This window comes from Lissotriton vulgaris, chromosome 7, assembly GCF_964263255.1.
Source record: "Lissotriton vulgaris chromosome 7, aLisVul1.2, whole genome shotgun sequence".
NCBI lineage: Eukaryota > Metazoa > Chordata > Amphibia > Caudata > Salamandridae > Lissotriton > Lissotriton vulgaris.
The window spans coordinates 401,970,340-401,986,987 of NC_141695.1; the positions used below are offsets into that span (position 1 = coordinate 401,970,340).

At 46.4% G+C, this 16,648-nt stretch overlaps 1 protein-coding gene across 2 annotated transcripts in view; it reads left to right on the forward strand.

Moving 5' to 3' along the window:
* TMEM143 (transmembrane protein 143) overlaps nt 1-15,844 on the forward strand; it is a 266,670-nt gene extending 250,826 nt beyond the window's left edge. For both annotated transcript variants that reach the window (XM_086930357.1, XM_086930356.1), the window contains exon 8: nt 12,234-15,844. In XM_086930357.1, coding sequence (XP_086786483.1) covers nt 12,234-12,400 — 167 coding nt within the window. In that variant the 3' untranslated portion in view covers nt 12,401-15,844. The remainder of the gene's footprint in view (nt 1-12,233) is intronic.
* Nucleotides 15,845-16,648: the final 804 nt, after the last annotated feature.

Here is a 16,648-nt window from a genome sequence, read left to right on the forward strand (position 1 = left end):
CTGTTGATAAAGTGATTCTCTCCAATTTGAGAATGAATTCTGCTGTATCCTGAATGTATATGTGCCATTCTTGGATCAGTGGTTGTAGACAGTGGTCTATTATTTTGCCAGCTGGTTCAAAGAGTGAGCCACATCCCGACACAATAGGTCAGAACGGGGGGGGGGGGGGGGGGGGGTTCCAAGCTCTTGTGGACTTTAGGCAACATGTAAAGTTTTGGTCTTCGTGGAAATTTAGTTATAAGGAATGTAGCCATGTCCTCTGAAATCCATATCAAGTGTTTTATTGACTAGTCGTTGAAGAAGTCTCAATATCTCCATTATAGGGTCTTGCTCCAATGGCATATAAGTATTGGTATCTTCTACATGTAGGTTGACTTTAGTATTATAAAATTCCGTATCCATAAGAACAAGAGCGCCACCCTTATCAGCTATCTGAAAAGAAAGTTCTTGTCTGCTCGCTAGTTGTGTCAGAATGCTTTTGTCAATTCTACTCACGTTGCTGGGCATCCTGCTGTTCTTTTTATAATTCAATTTTTTTAGGTCTTTCAACACGAGTGATTCAAACAAATCTAATGTTTTATGCGAAACGGGAGCTTCAAGTGTGCTCTTGGTATGAACCGTCAACGCTCTGGTCTTTGGGTTTCTTGTGATGGAACCACGTTTTCATAAAAGTTCCTTACTCTTAGTGTCCTCATGAATTAATAAACAGAGATGTCATTCTCAAAACTGTAGCCTGAATATGTTGGTACAAAAGTGATGCCTTTATTCAGAATCTCCTTCTCCTTAGATGACAAATTATACGATGAGATATTAATTATGAGGGTTTCCCTTGACTCCTCCGTCCTTTCTTGCTTTTCTCTTTTTCCTTTTCTCTGTCCTCTCCTTGTTTTTGGTTTTCTTTTTGAACTGTCCTGTTTGGCGGATGTTCTAAGTCCGTGACCGGGACAAAAAAGACACTTGTTGACCTGAGGATCTGGGCTTTTCAGTTGGTTTCTCCGTTATAGATGATTGCAACAATTTTTTTGGAGCTCTAGATAAGTCTCTATCTATTTCTGTGGCTTTGCTCTCACGGAGTGCATAGACCACCCACTTACTGACAAGCATGAAAACAGCAAGTGTTATTGTCTTGCTACGACCCTATGACAGATCGCTCTGGAGCTCTTTGCAGAGAGTCACTGGAAAACTGGAAATCTTCCATGAGCGAATGGTTGAAAACTAGAAGCCCCACAGAGGATTCTCAGCCTTTCATTCACTTGCAATTCACTATTCGGATTGTAGGCAGATGATGAGACGGCCCAGATGAACTCTAAAAGAATACTCTAAAGATAATAGGTCTTGAAAAGAGGAAGGAGGTTAGGAGACACTAAAAGCCTTATGACTAGAGGTACTTTCCACAGAGAGTTTAAACCCCTCAATGGTAGTCACAATAGCACCAACACAAGCAACCTTTCCATCAGAGAAGACCTTAGAAAGGCAAAGGAGGGCAGTGGTAGCAGGAAAACATCCCAAAAAACTATGAAATCTTATTTCCCTCCTCTCTGTTAGTCACTCTGGTGGGGATGGGGAAGTGTCACAAATGATCCGCAAGAATGGCAAAATATAACACTTAAGACAAATGAGTATTGAATATTCACTTAAATTGAACTCTCTACTACCAAAGAAATCTTTTTGGCATCCTCAATAATTGGTTCATAAGGAAGTGAACACCTTACTTGAGAAACTTGCAGTGGAGACAGGAATGTATTCCTGTCACTTTCTGGGTCAAAAGAAAGGACTGAAAAGAGTAATCAGACTCATACTCGATCTGAAACTAATAAACAAACGGATAAAGAAAGAAAGATTCAGAATTTTGATGTTAAACCAGATTCATCCTTAATTATATCAAGGGAACTGAACGTGTTGAATAGACTCACAAAATGTGTTCTTCCGCGTTTTTATGATAATAAAACAGAGGGAAACTTATTCAACTTATTCAAGGCTCTGCCTTTGGCGGAAGTCTGCTCCATGCTCGTTTTCAAAGTGTATGTGGAGTCAGACATACTTGTCAGATTTCTTGCATCTGCAGGTGAACCCTATAATTAGCATGCACACAGATATTCGTATTTTATAATGAGCTAGAATTGTTTATGTTGTATCATCACCTAAATATGGTGCCTGTGGTACTGTAGGCTTGTACATCTCTCTCTCAGTACACGGTAATAGCATGTGTGGTTTCACAAGCTTGTGCTGCTTATGCTTGGGACACCTAATAACAGACTTTGAAACCGCAGGATTGTGCTGTTTTCTGTCAATCTAATCTTGGCTAAGCCGGTAAGTCTGCCTTTCATGTGTTAAACCATGCACTTAGCATTCATGTAACCGCGCGTTTCCATGCCTTAACACATAAAGCCAAACCTATTGGCCTATCAGAACTGATGTGCGATCGGTGGCTTTATTTTCTGTATTTTAAGTTATGTTATTTTTGTTCTGTTTTTAACTTTTTATCTACAGTAACTCCTATGTTTTGTCCCCTGTATGAAATGTAAATAAATAAAGTAAGTAGAATTAGAAACTGTTAGACCTGTCTGCTTCTGGGGAGACTCTAACCATTATTATTTATTTTTGTCCCCCTTAGCCTCCCAGAGTTTCAATTTTTATTTTTACATATGTCCATCAGGAATTTTTTAATGCTGTCAGGGGGCTAGGTGTTCCTTGGCGATGACGCCATTTTTCCCTCATAACCTGTGAGGCCTAGTCAGCCCCCTTGAAAATCTAGGGATCTCCAGAAACCTAAGATGGTGTCCACCAACTGCCATAACGGACACTACTGGAGGACAGGTCCATAGGATAACATTAGGGAACTTTCTAGAATTGACTAGAGACTTCTGCAGGTCTCAGGCCACCCTATATAAGGCCAGTGACCAGCAGCCATTTTGTGCTGACCCAAGAGTGGAGGAGTGAGGCAGTGGTGAGAGGAGGTGGACACACTGAGAGCAGCTAGTTTGTCTCTGAGGCTGACAGTTTCTTCAGAGGGTTGTTCCCCCTTCAGCCTCTGACCAATCCCTCCCCATACAACAATTGCTGAGAAGAACAGCCATCTGAGTGTGAAGGGAGACCCTTCTCAACCTGCACCCCAGTGGAAGCTGACAGGACACTCTGTCTGAAGATCATTCCCACATCCCCTGCCCAGCGCTGCACCTACCAGTGTGACGAAACAGCTGTGGACCCCTTGACGTGCCCTGGTGAGGTCGGGGAACCGTGAAGCCTGTTGTGACCTGAGGAGCGAGGGCGCCATGTGTGCACATCCTTCCTGAGAAGCCGGAGTGGGAAGTGACTGAGGAGGAGCAGCGGCGCTGCTACGATCGGCTGTGGGTCCCCGGGGGCACCGGCCGCGGTAATTGACGAAGAAAGCGCTTCCGCGCATGTCCCCCGCGAGTTCACTGCTGCGGAGGCAGGCCCAGGAGAGTAGCGACCCTAAGGTGAGCAGCGGCCGCTAGAGGAGGCGGGAGCGAAGGCGGAGCCATCGAGGAGCAACGCGCATGCCCAGAGGTTCAGCGCGATCATCGGCTGGTCTGAGGAGGCACCGGAAGGATTCCCGGAGCGCCGCCTTGGCTACATTAATCCCCTGCGCTCGAGCGCTAACTGTGGAGCCAGCGCCTGAGGAGAAGAAGACTGACCGGCCCCCTTCCCCTAGCGCCCTGCTAATAAACGAGTCATCGCGCTGATCTGTAACAAGGCCCCCTTGCCCAGCGCTGTTAAGTGGAAGCGCGCTTGGGGCTGAGGAAGTCAACAAGTTTTTCCCCCCCACGCCAGCAACAGGAAAGCAGCTGGTTGGGGAAGCCCAGGAGTCGGGTACCATCTAGAGACCTGTGGACTGTGGCGTACCTGCCACTAAGACAGTAAGGAGAGTGGGGGTGAGGAAGGAAAGTGCTGGGCACTAGTGAGTAAAGTTAAAAGAAACCTTATCAGTTCTAGCGACAAACAGGGGGGGACCCTGATCACTTTTGGTCATCTTTAATTCTAAACTATGACATAGTAGATAAGGGGATAGAGATCATAGCCCTGTATGTGATAGAATAACCAGTGAATTGGCAGGTTCAATTGGTGAAGTATTGCTGACATTGTGTATTAATGTAAAGTAACCCTGCTTAGTGTGAACCTTATAGGATCCTGTTAATTCCAAAAGAGTTTCCTTTACTCATTACTGAATCCTTAACAATAGATGTGTTATACTGTAATTTCTCCACAGCAAAGAGGAGTGACATGTATTGTTTTTCGCAGACAAAAGTGTAATGATTGTTTCTAAGAGTAACTGATGTCGTATCCTGTATAAATTGAATCCAAAGAGTCATATTATTTTTATAAAGGTAACGGTATTTTTCCAAACATTGGTGTTGTGTCTTTTGTTTTAGTGGTTCATCACTGAGTTACTGTGAGTGAGACTTGTAAGTACTTAACCAACGCCTTGAGTTAGCTGTAGCCACTACTGTGCCAAGCTACCTTATGTAGACTTGGGTAATCTAGGTCCAACATAATTGGTGTTTCAGCGGTGGGATCACGGATTTGTACTTACACTCACTTATTAGTAACGCAGTGCCAACCACGAGACCTCACCTGGAGTTTTCTCCCTGCGGCCCTCCTAATTTAAATTTTGATTTTTCTAAATTGACTTCTGGCGGTGGGTGGAGGTTGACCCCAGGTCACTTTGTGGATTTCTCCTGTGTAGCAGTTTATACTCCAAATAGAAATGGAGATAAATGTGGAAGAGCTGGAAAATTATACTGTGACCCAATTGAAGGAATGGTGTCAGCAGCAGGGGGTGTTTTTCAAGAAAGGCGCCAGGAAAGTTGAGCTGCTGACCAGTATCCGGGCATGGGTAGAGGCTCATTCCGGGGAGGAGGTAGATCCTGAGGGGAGTGACAAGGACACTGTCCTGGAGACCGCAACACTGTACCAGTCGGGAGGGGAGAACCTTGTAACAGGTCCTAGGACACCTTCCAGAGTGGGCAGTAGTGTTTCAGAGAGGGGCCTGACCGACGCCGAGTTAGAAGATAGGAGGGAGGAGAGGAGGATGAGAATAGAACTAGCCAGGATGGACATGGTGAGGGAGGAAAAGAGGTTGGAGCATGAGCGGACCATCAAAGAGATGGATTTACAAGCCCTAAATCTACGAACCCCCAAACCAGAGAATGGTGGCAGCGATATCCAGACCAACACCAGAGAACCCAGACCGTACCTACCAAAAGATATTATGGCATGCTATGTACCCAGTGATGACATTGCCAAATGGCTAGCCGCCTACGAGGTCTCACTGAGGGCCCATGGGATTCTGGAAGTCCACTGGGGAGGTGGGTTATAAAAATACATGCCCCCCACTGGCAGGGATACTTTGTTGGCCCTAGATCAGAGTGAACAGACCTACTACCCGGCTATGAAGTCAGCGCTGCTCAGGAAGTTTGGGTTGACCCCTGAGAAATATAGGCAAAAGTTCCGGGGCAGCTACAAGCTAGGCACGCAAAACTGGGTAGATTTTTTGGACTACTCCAGGAAGGCCCTGGAGGGTTGGGTAAGAGGCAGCGAAGTAGGAGACTATGAGGGACTATATGACCTCATACTCAAGGAACACCTACTCGAGAAGTGTCTTCCCGAACTAAGACATAATCTGGTGGACAGCAAGCTGACCAGCCCCAGGAAGCTTGCTGAGGAGGCGGACATCTGGGTTAGTACCCGGGTGTCGACTAAGGGGACTGGAGGGGATTCCCAGAAGCATGGACAGGGCGCCCCCCAGAAGAAAGAGGGAGGGGAAACTAAGAGGGAGTTCTCAAAAGGGCCACAAAATACTTCGCAAGGAAGGGGCAGAGGATTCATCCCTAAGAGTAACCCCCCTCGCAACCCTACCCCTGGCCAAAGCCAGCAGCCAAGGGTTGTTCATTGTTTTGAGTGTGGTGGTGTGGGACACTATAAAGGAGATGTGAGATGCCCAAAAAGACCACCCCCTCCCACTGGAGGAAAAGCCCCGGGAATCACTAGTGTAGTGCTCGGGGAGGAGATGCCTTTGGTTAATGGAGGGGAGCGGGCGGGTGTCACTTTAGTGTCCCTGGGAGATAAGGAGATGGTTCCAAAGACCCAACTGCCCTCTAATACTACTAAGTATGAGCAGTGGGTCACCATCAATGTCCGTAGAGGGGAGGCTCTGAGAGACACAGGAGCCAGCATGACTATGGTAAGGAGTCAGCTGGTGTCCCCAGAGCAGGTCATCCCAGATGTACTCCATCCCGCCGTAATGGCTGACGGCAGATTGGGCCACTACCCTGTGGCTGAGGTTCCCTTTGAGTGGGGAGGGGTTGCAGGTCCACTTCGAGTTGCCGTAAGCCCTGCCGTGCCTGTTGACTGCCTGTTAGGGAATGATATGGAGCACAATGCTTGGAGGAGGGTGGAGTACCAGACTCACTCTGAGATGCTGGGACCCCCTGACTGGACTTGTGTCAGCACAAGGTCAGCGACTGCCCGAAGGGGGAGTTCACTTACGCTGGAGCCTGGAACAATGGCCCAGCCGGCTGCCAGAGAGGAGAAGGACAGGAGGCCGGAGGACCCTGCCTCGACATCTCCACCTCGTGAGACAGATGGACCACCTGCGGAGGTGGATCTGGAGTCCACAGGGGAGAATGTTGCTTCCCTGGAAAACCTACCCATCCCTACTGAATGGCATGTGGAGGGAGGTCCTTCCCGGGAAGAATTCTGTGAAGCTCAGAAAGAGTGTCCTACTCTCGAGGGGCTGCGGCAACAGGCCAACGCCCAGGCAGCAGGAAACATTGAAGGGAGCTACCGGATTTACTGGGAGGATGGACTCCTCTACAGTGAGCCCAAGGCCCCTGGCCATGGTTCAGCCAGAGCCTTGGTGGTCCCTCAATGCTTTAGAGCCTTTCTACTGGAACTGGCTCATGAGATACCATTGGCAGGACACCTAGGACAGGACAAGACCTTTGTCCCCCACTTCTACTGGCCTCGAATGAAAGTGGCGTCCGATACATATTGTCGGACGTGTGTGTCTTGCCAAGCCAGTGGGAAAACAGGGGTGAAGCTAAAAGCTCCCCTGGAACCACTACCTGTCGTTAGCACCCCCTTTGAAAGGGTGGGCATCGACATTGTGGGGCCATTGGATCCACCAACTTCAGCTGGTCACCGGTTCATACTGGTTCTGGTGGATCATGCCACACGGTACCCAGAGGCAATACCTCTGAGGACCATCACTGCACCTGTGGTGGCAAGGGCCCTGATGGGGATCTTCACCCGAGTGGGTTTCCCCAAGGAGGTTGTGTCCGACAGGGGGACTAACTTCCTTTCAGCGTACATGCGGGCTATGTGGAAGGAGTGCGGAGTTACCTATCGGTTTACCACTCCTTATCACCCACAAACCAATGGTCTTGTGGAAAGGTTTAACAAAACCTTGAAAGGTATGATACGGAGTCTACCTGAGAGCCTGCGGAGGAAATGGGACGTCCTCCTACCCTGTCTCTTGTTTTCCTACAGGGAAGTGCCGCAAAAGGGAGTGGGCTTCAGCCCCTTCGAACTTTTGTACGGGCACCCTGTACGGGGACCTCTCAGCCTGGTGAAAGACGGATGGGAACGGACTCCCAGGAAGCTTCCCCAGGACGTGGTGAGCTACATGCTGGCCTTCCGGAGCCAAATGGCTAAGTTGTGGAAGCAAGCTTCAGACAACTTGGAGGCCAGCCAAGCAGTTATGAAAGAGTGGTATGACCACAACGCTCACCCAGTGGAACTGGAGCCTGGACAGAAAGTGTGGGTGATGGAACCTGGAGAGCTAAATGCCCTCCAGGACCGTTGGACAGGCCCCTTTGAGGTTTTGGAGAAGAAGGGGAAGTCCACCTACTTGGTGGATCTTAAGACCCCGAGGCAGCCCCACAGGGTGCTGCATGCCAATCGCCTCAAGCCACATCATGAGAGGCCCGAGGTTGTCTTAATGATGGTAACCGATGGAGCAGAGGAAGAAGAAAGTGAACCTCTCCCTGATCTTCTCTCGTCCCAAGAAAAGGATGGGTCGGTGGAGGGAGTCATTCTCTCGCCATCCCTAACTCCTGAACAGCAGAGTGATTGCCGCCAGATCCTGGAGCAATTTTCTTCTCTGTTCTCCCTTGTCCCAGGTAGGACCCACCTGTGTACCCATGATGTGGACACAGGAGACAGCCCACCTGTGAAGTCTAAAATCTACCGGCTGTCGGACAAGGTGAAGGCCAGCATCAAGAGTGAAGTTGCCAAGATGCTGGAACTGGGAGTGATTGAACCTTCTGGAAGCCCTTGGTCTAGCCCGGTGGTTCTGGTACCAAAAGCTGCCCCACCAGGCACCACACCTGAATTGAGATTCTGTGTGGACTACCGAGGCTTGAACTCAGTAACCAAAACTGATGCACATCCCATCCCACGGGCGGATGAGCTTATTGACCGGCTGGGAGCTGCTCAATACTTAAGTACCTTTGACCTAACTTCAGGGTACTGGCAGATTTCCCTTACCGAGGAGGCGAAGGAAAGGTCAGCCTTCTCTACACCTCAGGGACACTACCAATTTCGTGTGATGCCCTTTGGGCTCAAGAATGCCCCTGCCACTTTTCAGCGGCTGGTGAACAGGGTCCTTTCTGGAATGGAAGCTTTTTCTGCTGCATACCTGGACGACATTGCTGTCTTAAGTAGCAGCTGGGAGGACCATTTGCAGCACCTGCAAGCTGTTCTTCATGCCCTGCAACAGGTTGGCTTGACAAGCAAGTGTCAGATCGGACAGGGGTCGGTGGTGTACCTAGGTCACTTGGTGCGCAGAGGGACGGTGCAGCCCCTCCAGGCAAAGATTGAGGCTATCATCGCCTGGGAGCCCCCCAAGACTCAAACAGAGGTCCGAGCCTTCCTGGGCCTCACTGGATACTACCGTCGCTTCGTGAAGGGGTATGGCACTATCGTGGCACCCCTCACTGAACTTACTTCCAAGAAGCAACCCCGACGGGTAGTCTGGTAGTCTGGACGGAGGCTTGCCAGCGAGCCTTCATGACCTTGAAACAAGCATTGTGTTCCGCTCCCATTCTCAAGGCCCCTGATTTTGCTAGAGAATTCATTGTCCAAACAGATGCGTCAGAACATGGCATTGGGGCAGTGTTATCGCAGCTAAATGATGAGGGCTTGGATCAACCAGTGGTCTTCCTGTCCAGGAGGCTACTCCCCAGGGAAAGGAGGTGGAGTACAATTGAGAGAGAAGCCTTTGCGGTGGTTTGGGCTCTGAAGAAGCTGCGGCCATACTTGTTTGGCTCGCACTTCCTAGTTCAGACTGACCATCGCCCCCTTCGTTGGCTGATGCAAATGAAGGGGGAGAATCCCAAGTTGCTAAGGTGGTCCATCTCCCTACAGGGAATGGACTTTAGGGTGGAACACCGACCTGGGACGGACCATGCCAACGCAGACGGTCTATCCAGGTATTTCCGCCTTAGTGATGAGGACTCCCAAGGGCTTGGGTAGTTCTCCCCACTTTCAGCTGGGGGGGACACGTGTTAGACCTGTCTGCTTCTGGGGAGACTCTAACCATTATTATTTATTTTTGTCCCCCTTAGCCTCCCAGAGTTTCTATTTTTATTTTTACATATGTCCATCAGGAATTTTTTAATGCTGTCAGGGGGCTAGGTGTTCCTTGGCGATGACGCCATTTTTCCCTCATAACCTGTGAGGCCTAGTCAGCCCCCTTGAAAATCTAGGGATCTCCAGAAACCTAAGATGGTGTCCACCAACTGCCATAACGGACACTACTGGAGGACAGGTCCATAGGATAACATTAGGGAACTTTCTAGAATTGACTAGAGACTTCTGCAGGTCTCAGGCCACCCTATATAAGGCCAGTGACCAGCAGCCATTTTGTGCTGACCCAAGAGTGGAGGAGTGAGGCAGTGGTGAGAGGAGGTGGACACACTGAGAGCAGCTAGTTTGTCTCTGAGGCTGACAGTTTCTTCAGAGGGTTGTTCCCCCTTCAGCCTCTGACCAATCCCTCCCCATACAACAATTGCTGAGAAGAACAGCCATCTGAGTGTGAAGGGAGACCCTTCTCAACCTGCACCCCAGTGGAAGCTGACAGGACACTCTGTCTGAAGATCATTCCCACATCCCCTGCCCAGCGCTGCACCTACCAGTGTGACGAAACAGCTGTGGACCCCTTGACGTGCCCTGGTGAGGTCGGGGAACCGTGAAGCCTGTTGTGACCTGAGGAGCGAGGGCGCCGTGTGTGCACATCCTTCCTGAGAAGCCGGAGTGGGAAGTGACTGAGGAGGAGCAGCGGCGCTGCTACGATCGGCTGTGGGTCCCCGGGGGCACCGGCCGCGGTAATTGACGAAGAAAGCGCTTCCGCGCATGTCCCCCGCGAGTTCACTGCTGCGGAGGCAGGCCCAGGAGAGTAGCGACCCTAAGGTGAGCAGCGGCCGCTAGAGGAGGCGGGAGCGAAGGCGGAGCCATCGAGGAGCAACGCGCATGCCCAGAGGTTCAGCGCGATCATCGGCTGGTCTGAGGAGGCACCGGAAGGATTCCCGGAGCGCCGCCTCGGCTACATTAATCCCCTGCGCTCGAGCGCTAACTGTGGAGCCAGCGCCTGAGGAGAAGAAGACTGACCGGCCCCCTTCCCCTAGCGCCCTGCTAATAAACGAGTCATCGCGCTGATCTGTAACAAGGCCCCCTTGCCCAGCACTGTTAAGTGGAAGCGCGCTTGGGGCTGAGGAAGTCAACAAGTTTTTCCCCCCCACGCCAGCAACAGGAAAGCAGCTGGTTGGGGAAGCCCAGGAGTCGGGTACCATCTAGAGACCTGTGGACTGTGGCGTACCTGCCACTAAGACAGTAAGGAGAGTGGGGGTGAGGAAGGAAAGTGCTGGGCACTAGTGAGTAAAGTTAAAAGAAACCTTATCAGTTCTAGCGACAAACAGGGGGGGACCCTGATCACTTTTGGTCATCTTTAATTCTAAACTATGACATAGTAGATAAGGGGATAGAGATCATAGCCCTGTATGTGATAGAATAACCAGTGAATTGGCAGGTTCAATTGGTGAAGTATTGCTGACATTGTGTATTAATGTAAAGTAACCCTGCTTAGTGTGAACCTTATAGGATCCTGTTAATTCCAAAAGAGTTTCCTTTACTCATTACTGAATCCTTAACAATAGATGTGTTATACTGTAATTTCTCCACAGCAAAGAGGAGTGACATGTATTGTTTTTCGCAGACAAAAGTGTAATGATTGTTTCTAAGAGTAACTGATGTCGTATCCTGTATAAATTGAATCCAAAGAGTCATATTATTTTTATAAAGGTAACGGTATTTTTCCAAACATTGGTGTTGTGTCTTTTGTTTTAGTGGTTCATCACTGAGTTACTGTGAGTGAGACTTGTAAGTACTTAACCAACGCCTTGAGTTAGCTGTAGCCACTACTGTGCCAAGCTACCTTATGTAGACTTGGGTAATCTAGGTCCAACAGAAACCATGTCATGTTGGTTAGCATTTTAAAGAAAGGTCAAGGTTGAGCAGAATGTTTGCATGGAGTTGTGTTGCCTATGAGAACAAACATTGTTTGAAAAGAAATAGGTACCAATTAAAAACTTCCCTGTTAGCCAGTGTTGGTTTTTGGCAAAAAATTACTGAATCATTGGTCGTCACTAGTTTTAGAATGTGGGCCATCTAACGCAAGTTGATTGTTTAAAACTGGATGTCCCCGACGACAGCCATTGTGCTGTGTTGCCAATAGTGCAGAAGGACCTGGGTCAGTGACGGAGATTCAACTTGAAATCCACCATGATGATTTAAGGGTTGGGAGGTCAGTAGCCGGGAAAGCCCTCCAAGTTAGGCAGCAATCCATTGGCACTGTGGTCACATAGATGTTTTTGATGTTCCTCAATGAGCATGAAGGTGATTCGAGCAGATACAGTGGTGGTTAAAGAGTTTTTTTAAGCAGTGGCTCCTGGTAAGACCTGGGTTAAACAGCTTTGTGAATTAGGCGCACACAAACTAGACAGGACTAGAATAAGCTCTAGGGTTGATGTGCATGTTCTGTATAGAAAATGAAGTTTCTAAATGGACTATTAAGTTTTCTTAGATAATGATTGTTGAAAGAGTTTAACCATGTTGAAGATGAGCATGCTGGATGAGATTTAGTGGAGTGGGGTGTTATAGAAGGGAAATTCCTTAATGATTGTTTTCACTTCACATTTTTTTCTTTTTTCTTTAAGATGCTCGAACCATGGAACAAGTAAAGGAACAAGTTGAATCTTGGCTTCAAACAAAAACAGGCCTGGACATTTCCTTCAACATTGATCGAGCATTTGAAAACCTGCAGAGACTTCACTTAGGGCATCAGAAGGTGGCACAGACCGAGAACAGGCCAGATCCAGCTTGAATCCCTGGGTGCAGTGAATGTACTATGAGTGGAACAACAACGTTTATGGACCATCTTGGTGATATTCTGGCTTTGTTGTGCACACCGGAATCGGGCAGTGTGACCCCTCTAACTTGAAATGCCAGCTGTAGGATAAGGGTATGACTACTCTACTCTTGCATTCAGGTTCTCATCTGGTCACTGCTACACACAGGATGAGAGGTGCTGCCCACATTAAGTGTTGATACATGTGACCCGAAGGGGATGGGACTCTGTGTCCTGGTGGTGATGCACTACTGCTGCAGACTTCAAGTCCGGCCACAAAAATTGTATGCGTTTACTGCTGCGCTCCAAGACACTACAAATTCAGGGGTAGTTTTAGCTCACCGCAACCTGCATCTTAAACTTTGAAAGGCAGCTTGTTTTGAGTCTCTCCTTTGACTAGTCGATCGATCGTCATTATCGCATATGCTTTTGCTTGAAGTTCTGTAAAGTGTGTTTCTAATTTTCAGGTGTGTTATTGTATGTGTCTTATTGTCAGCACTCCCAAACTTCCTCTCCATGATGAGGCATATGTAGGTCCTCCAACACTGTGTGTTTTGTAGGGTGAGATTCTGTAGCCGTCTAGCAGGATCAGTTCATCTGCAGCTTGTATTTCTTCTGTTTCAGTGGAAATTAAACCACACTTTAAGGAATAGGCAGTACCTGGGGACATTATTTCCATTTTTGAGTTTTCCTTTAGGTTTAAGTTATCTATTGTTGTAGTCACATTTTTCTCAGCGATTGTTTCATCATTGTTTCCTCCTTTTATTATTGGTTTCCTTCCGAGTACCTCTTTTTATTTTCAAAAGCTTCTTTTTGTAACATAATTCTCCTGGTTTTTTGATGGCCACGAATTTAGTGTTAACTTGGAAGCATTACAAAAGTGAGATTTCAAATTGATTAGATAACCAGGCGTATTGGATAATAGCACCATGTTTGTTTTTAGGTCGTGACACCAAGATAAATAGCATATGAAAGGACACTTGGTTGAGAAACACAGATAGTCCATTGGAGTCTCCTTGTCTGGCTGCAAAGTGGTAGCGTTTCTTCCTTGTCCTGCCTCCAAAAAGTGATTTGCTCTTTCAGGACCTACAGGCAGAAAGATTGTAGTCCTTCATTCTGCCAGCAGCACAGTAGGCTTTCTTGAACAACTTGCAGTCCTCAGTGTGCATGGTGATCGTTGCTATAAGGATCTCCCTTAAAATCTTTGATTTTATAGTCTTCAGCACCAGCGGTTATCCATTCTAAGTCACTAAGTGTCCCTGTTCTCAGGTGCTTTGCCTTCTAGTAAGAGTTCCCTGTTGGCTCCCTGAATTATATTTTGAAGTGTGTGAGATCTCTGTACAGATCTAGGTTGTTATTTAGAGGCATTACCTCTTTCAGGACCGTCTGCACTTAATTCATTTCTGAAGCTCTCGACACTATGCCAATGATTTCTCAATGGTTTTGAAACCAGAGAACCACATTTTTAAATTCCCAACGCCACATCCAGCTTTATTTTCTGTCCCTGTCTACATATTAGCTGTCTTCCTGTAACAGATTTGGATGTTTTCTTTTAATATCCATACATGTTTTCGAAGCGAATAGGATTTATTTCCAAGCTCTATCATTACCATTCTTATCTCCAATTCCATGACAGTAGTATTTACTGGCAGTCACAATCCTACAAACTGTAGTATCTCTTTGCTTCTAGATGTTAAAATAAAATATTGCATCAAATAGGAAGGAAAATGTGTAGCAGGAGCTGTTTGGAATTAAAGAAAGTGCACTGTGCTCTAAATGTTAAATTATATACAGTATCAGCAGGATGTGAAGCAATGTAATTAAACTTATGACCTTTCTAAAAGACAAACAGTATTAGAAAACAAGGTTTGCTTCAGAATTGTGTGTTAGCCCCAAATCAAGCATTTGGAATATCAGATGCCCTCGGTGGTTACTGAGAATATTGCTTCATGAAGACATCTGTGCCAGAGGACCTCATTATGATAGACCGGACATTCACCAGAACGTGGTTGATGTCCTGTGCACACATCTTGCATCCCCTGACTCTTTGAGAGTGGCAACGGTCCTGTGAGCTGTGTAGCCACAGAGGTTTTTCCAGTACAGGTTCACCGTAACGGTTCCAGTAAAAAACTACGCGCAAATACCCTCTGGGAGAACTAACAGCATGTGCGGGACATTAGTGTGTCTTTTTTCAGGGATAGATCTGAGTTTCACTGGTCAGTTTGAGAACAGCAAAGAAGTCTACCAAGCTTCTTCTGCTATCTGTATGTTTTTTTTTTTAACAATAGCGGCTCCGGCTATTAGACTGAAGCCTTATTAATGGAAAAGTGCCATTGTGGAAGGGAAAGCAAGATATACCATACTCTAAACTGGACCTGTCACACAAATGTGCTAAGCAAATTTATAGGGATTACCTTTGAATACTGTACGCTTTTTGGACAAAGAAGTTTGCTGTGCTGACATCAGTGCCTCCAGATATAGAACCTAAATACTGTCGTGAAGGAATTTACTGTTTATATTTCCTTTTGCACTGATTAAGGGCATTCTGCTTGAATCCATACATCATATTGAACGGGAATTTTGAGCAAGTTAATAAAGCTTTTGAAGTTTCTAGCAGGCACCAGTATGTATATTGAGTTCACATCCAGCACTTAGGCTTAGGCCGCCAGGGTCTCTTGGTAACTTGATTTTAGAGAATATTGCTCCATCCGTCACATTTTCAAACATGTAGGTGCCTAGAAATTCTAAGCAAGATTGTAGAAAAAAGCTCTAAGCTATTGCAACAAAAAGGTGGATGCTGCTATAGAAAACCAGGAGAACTTTTCAGCAACAGAATAGATCTTAATTCTTTTAGCGGTTTAAACCTCCAAGAGAGATGCTACAGGTGATGCGTTGTTCTGCTGCATGCATTTCCTCACAAAAGAATTAACTGTGGACTGTAAACGCCCTGCTCTGAACTGCCCTAGAGCCACATACTATCCTTCACAGCTTCAACATCCCAGTTCTGTGAGCCCATTAAAGTAACAGAACTGATAAAAAAAAACCCTGGTAGGATGTAATGTAAAACAAAGAGATTTCAAAATTTAACCAAGTATCATCAAGTAAAGGATATTCTGAAATCCCTGTTGTTGGTGGTCATTAATGACTCAGGATACAATAGCGAGCTGGATGTTTACCTTGCGTTCCTTAGGAAGGAAAGCAGCACGTTCCACACAGATTTCAGAGCAAATGGAAGTTTGCAATTTATTTATTTTATTGTAAGCAGAGAAATCTTCTATAAACAAAATTTACATTATTACTCTACAAATATATTTCTTAAATGATTACAAATGTGTATATATTGGTTGATAAAAATAAGCACTTTATACCAGACCTTGAATTGTATTTAAATTATTAAATTAAAGGAAATTCTTTGTCATATTTTTTTGTAGTTTGTAATTCCATTTTATCACAGTCTTAAATGATCTTACGTATCATGAACAATGGTACACGCGACAATATCGTAATAGTGACACACTATTAGCACAAGTACCACACCACCCCAAATAACCTTAATGGCCTTCAACATTAGGAATGTTCTTCAGGCACCTTGGAAGTCTTATGCAGAGATCTGACCATACAAAAGTGTAAACAGTGTCTTTGAAGACCAATAGTTAAAGTATTGGCTATAAATATATGAGCCTTGGCTTAAACTTTCTATGATGTAAGACATCATTTGAATAATGCATTTTTAGGTTATTGCTTTAATATACATTTAATATCACTTTTAAAATAGTTGGTAACCCATAGAAGGCAATCTATCTTTAGACCCTCATATAGGCAGTAATCATGTTGAATCACCATTTCGAGTCCTGTGTACTCTGATTAAAGGTATTGTCTCTAATATGGACCAGCAGGAAATTGTTAAGCATTGGGACGACCAATGGTGTTATTTAAAGACCAATATTTGGAAAGTTTCTGAATCTCCGATCTGTGTAGAAAGTATGGTTATGAGCCCAATAACAGATACAGGCTCAGTTTGTCTTAACGCAGCAGCTTTCCTTCAGCTAATTACTTGAGTCTCATCAAGCTCATGGGCAGTGTCACAATCACAACTCAGGACCTTATTATGATGTTGATCCGAAACCAAACCGGCCAACTCCTTGTCGGAATCTGTTCCGACCGACTTGCGGTCGGCAAGTCCGAATGACCGATTACTATGCTTCCAAACACCGTTGTCTCCCA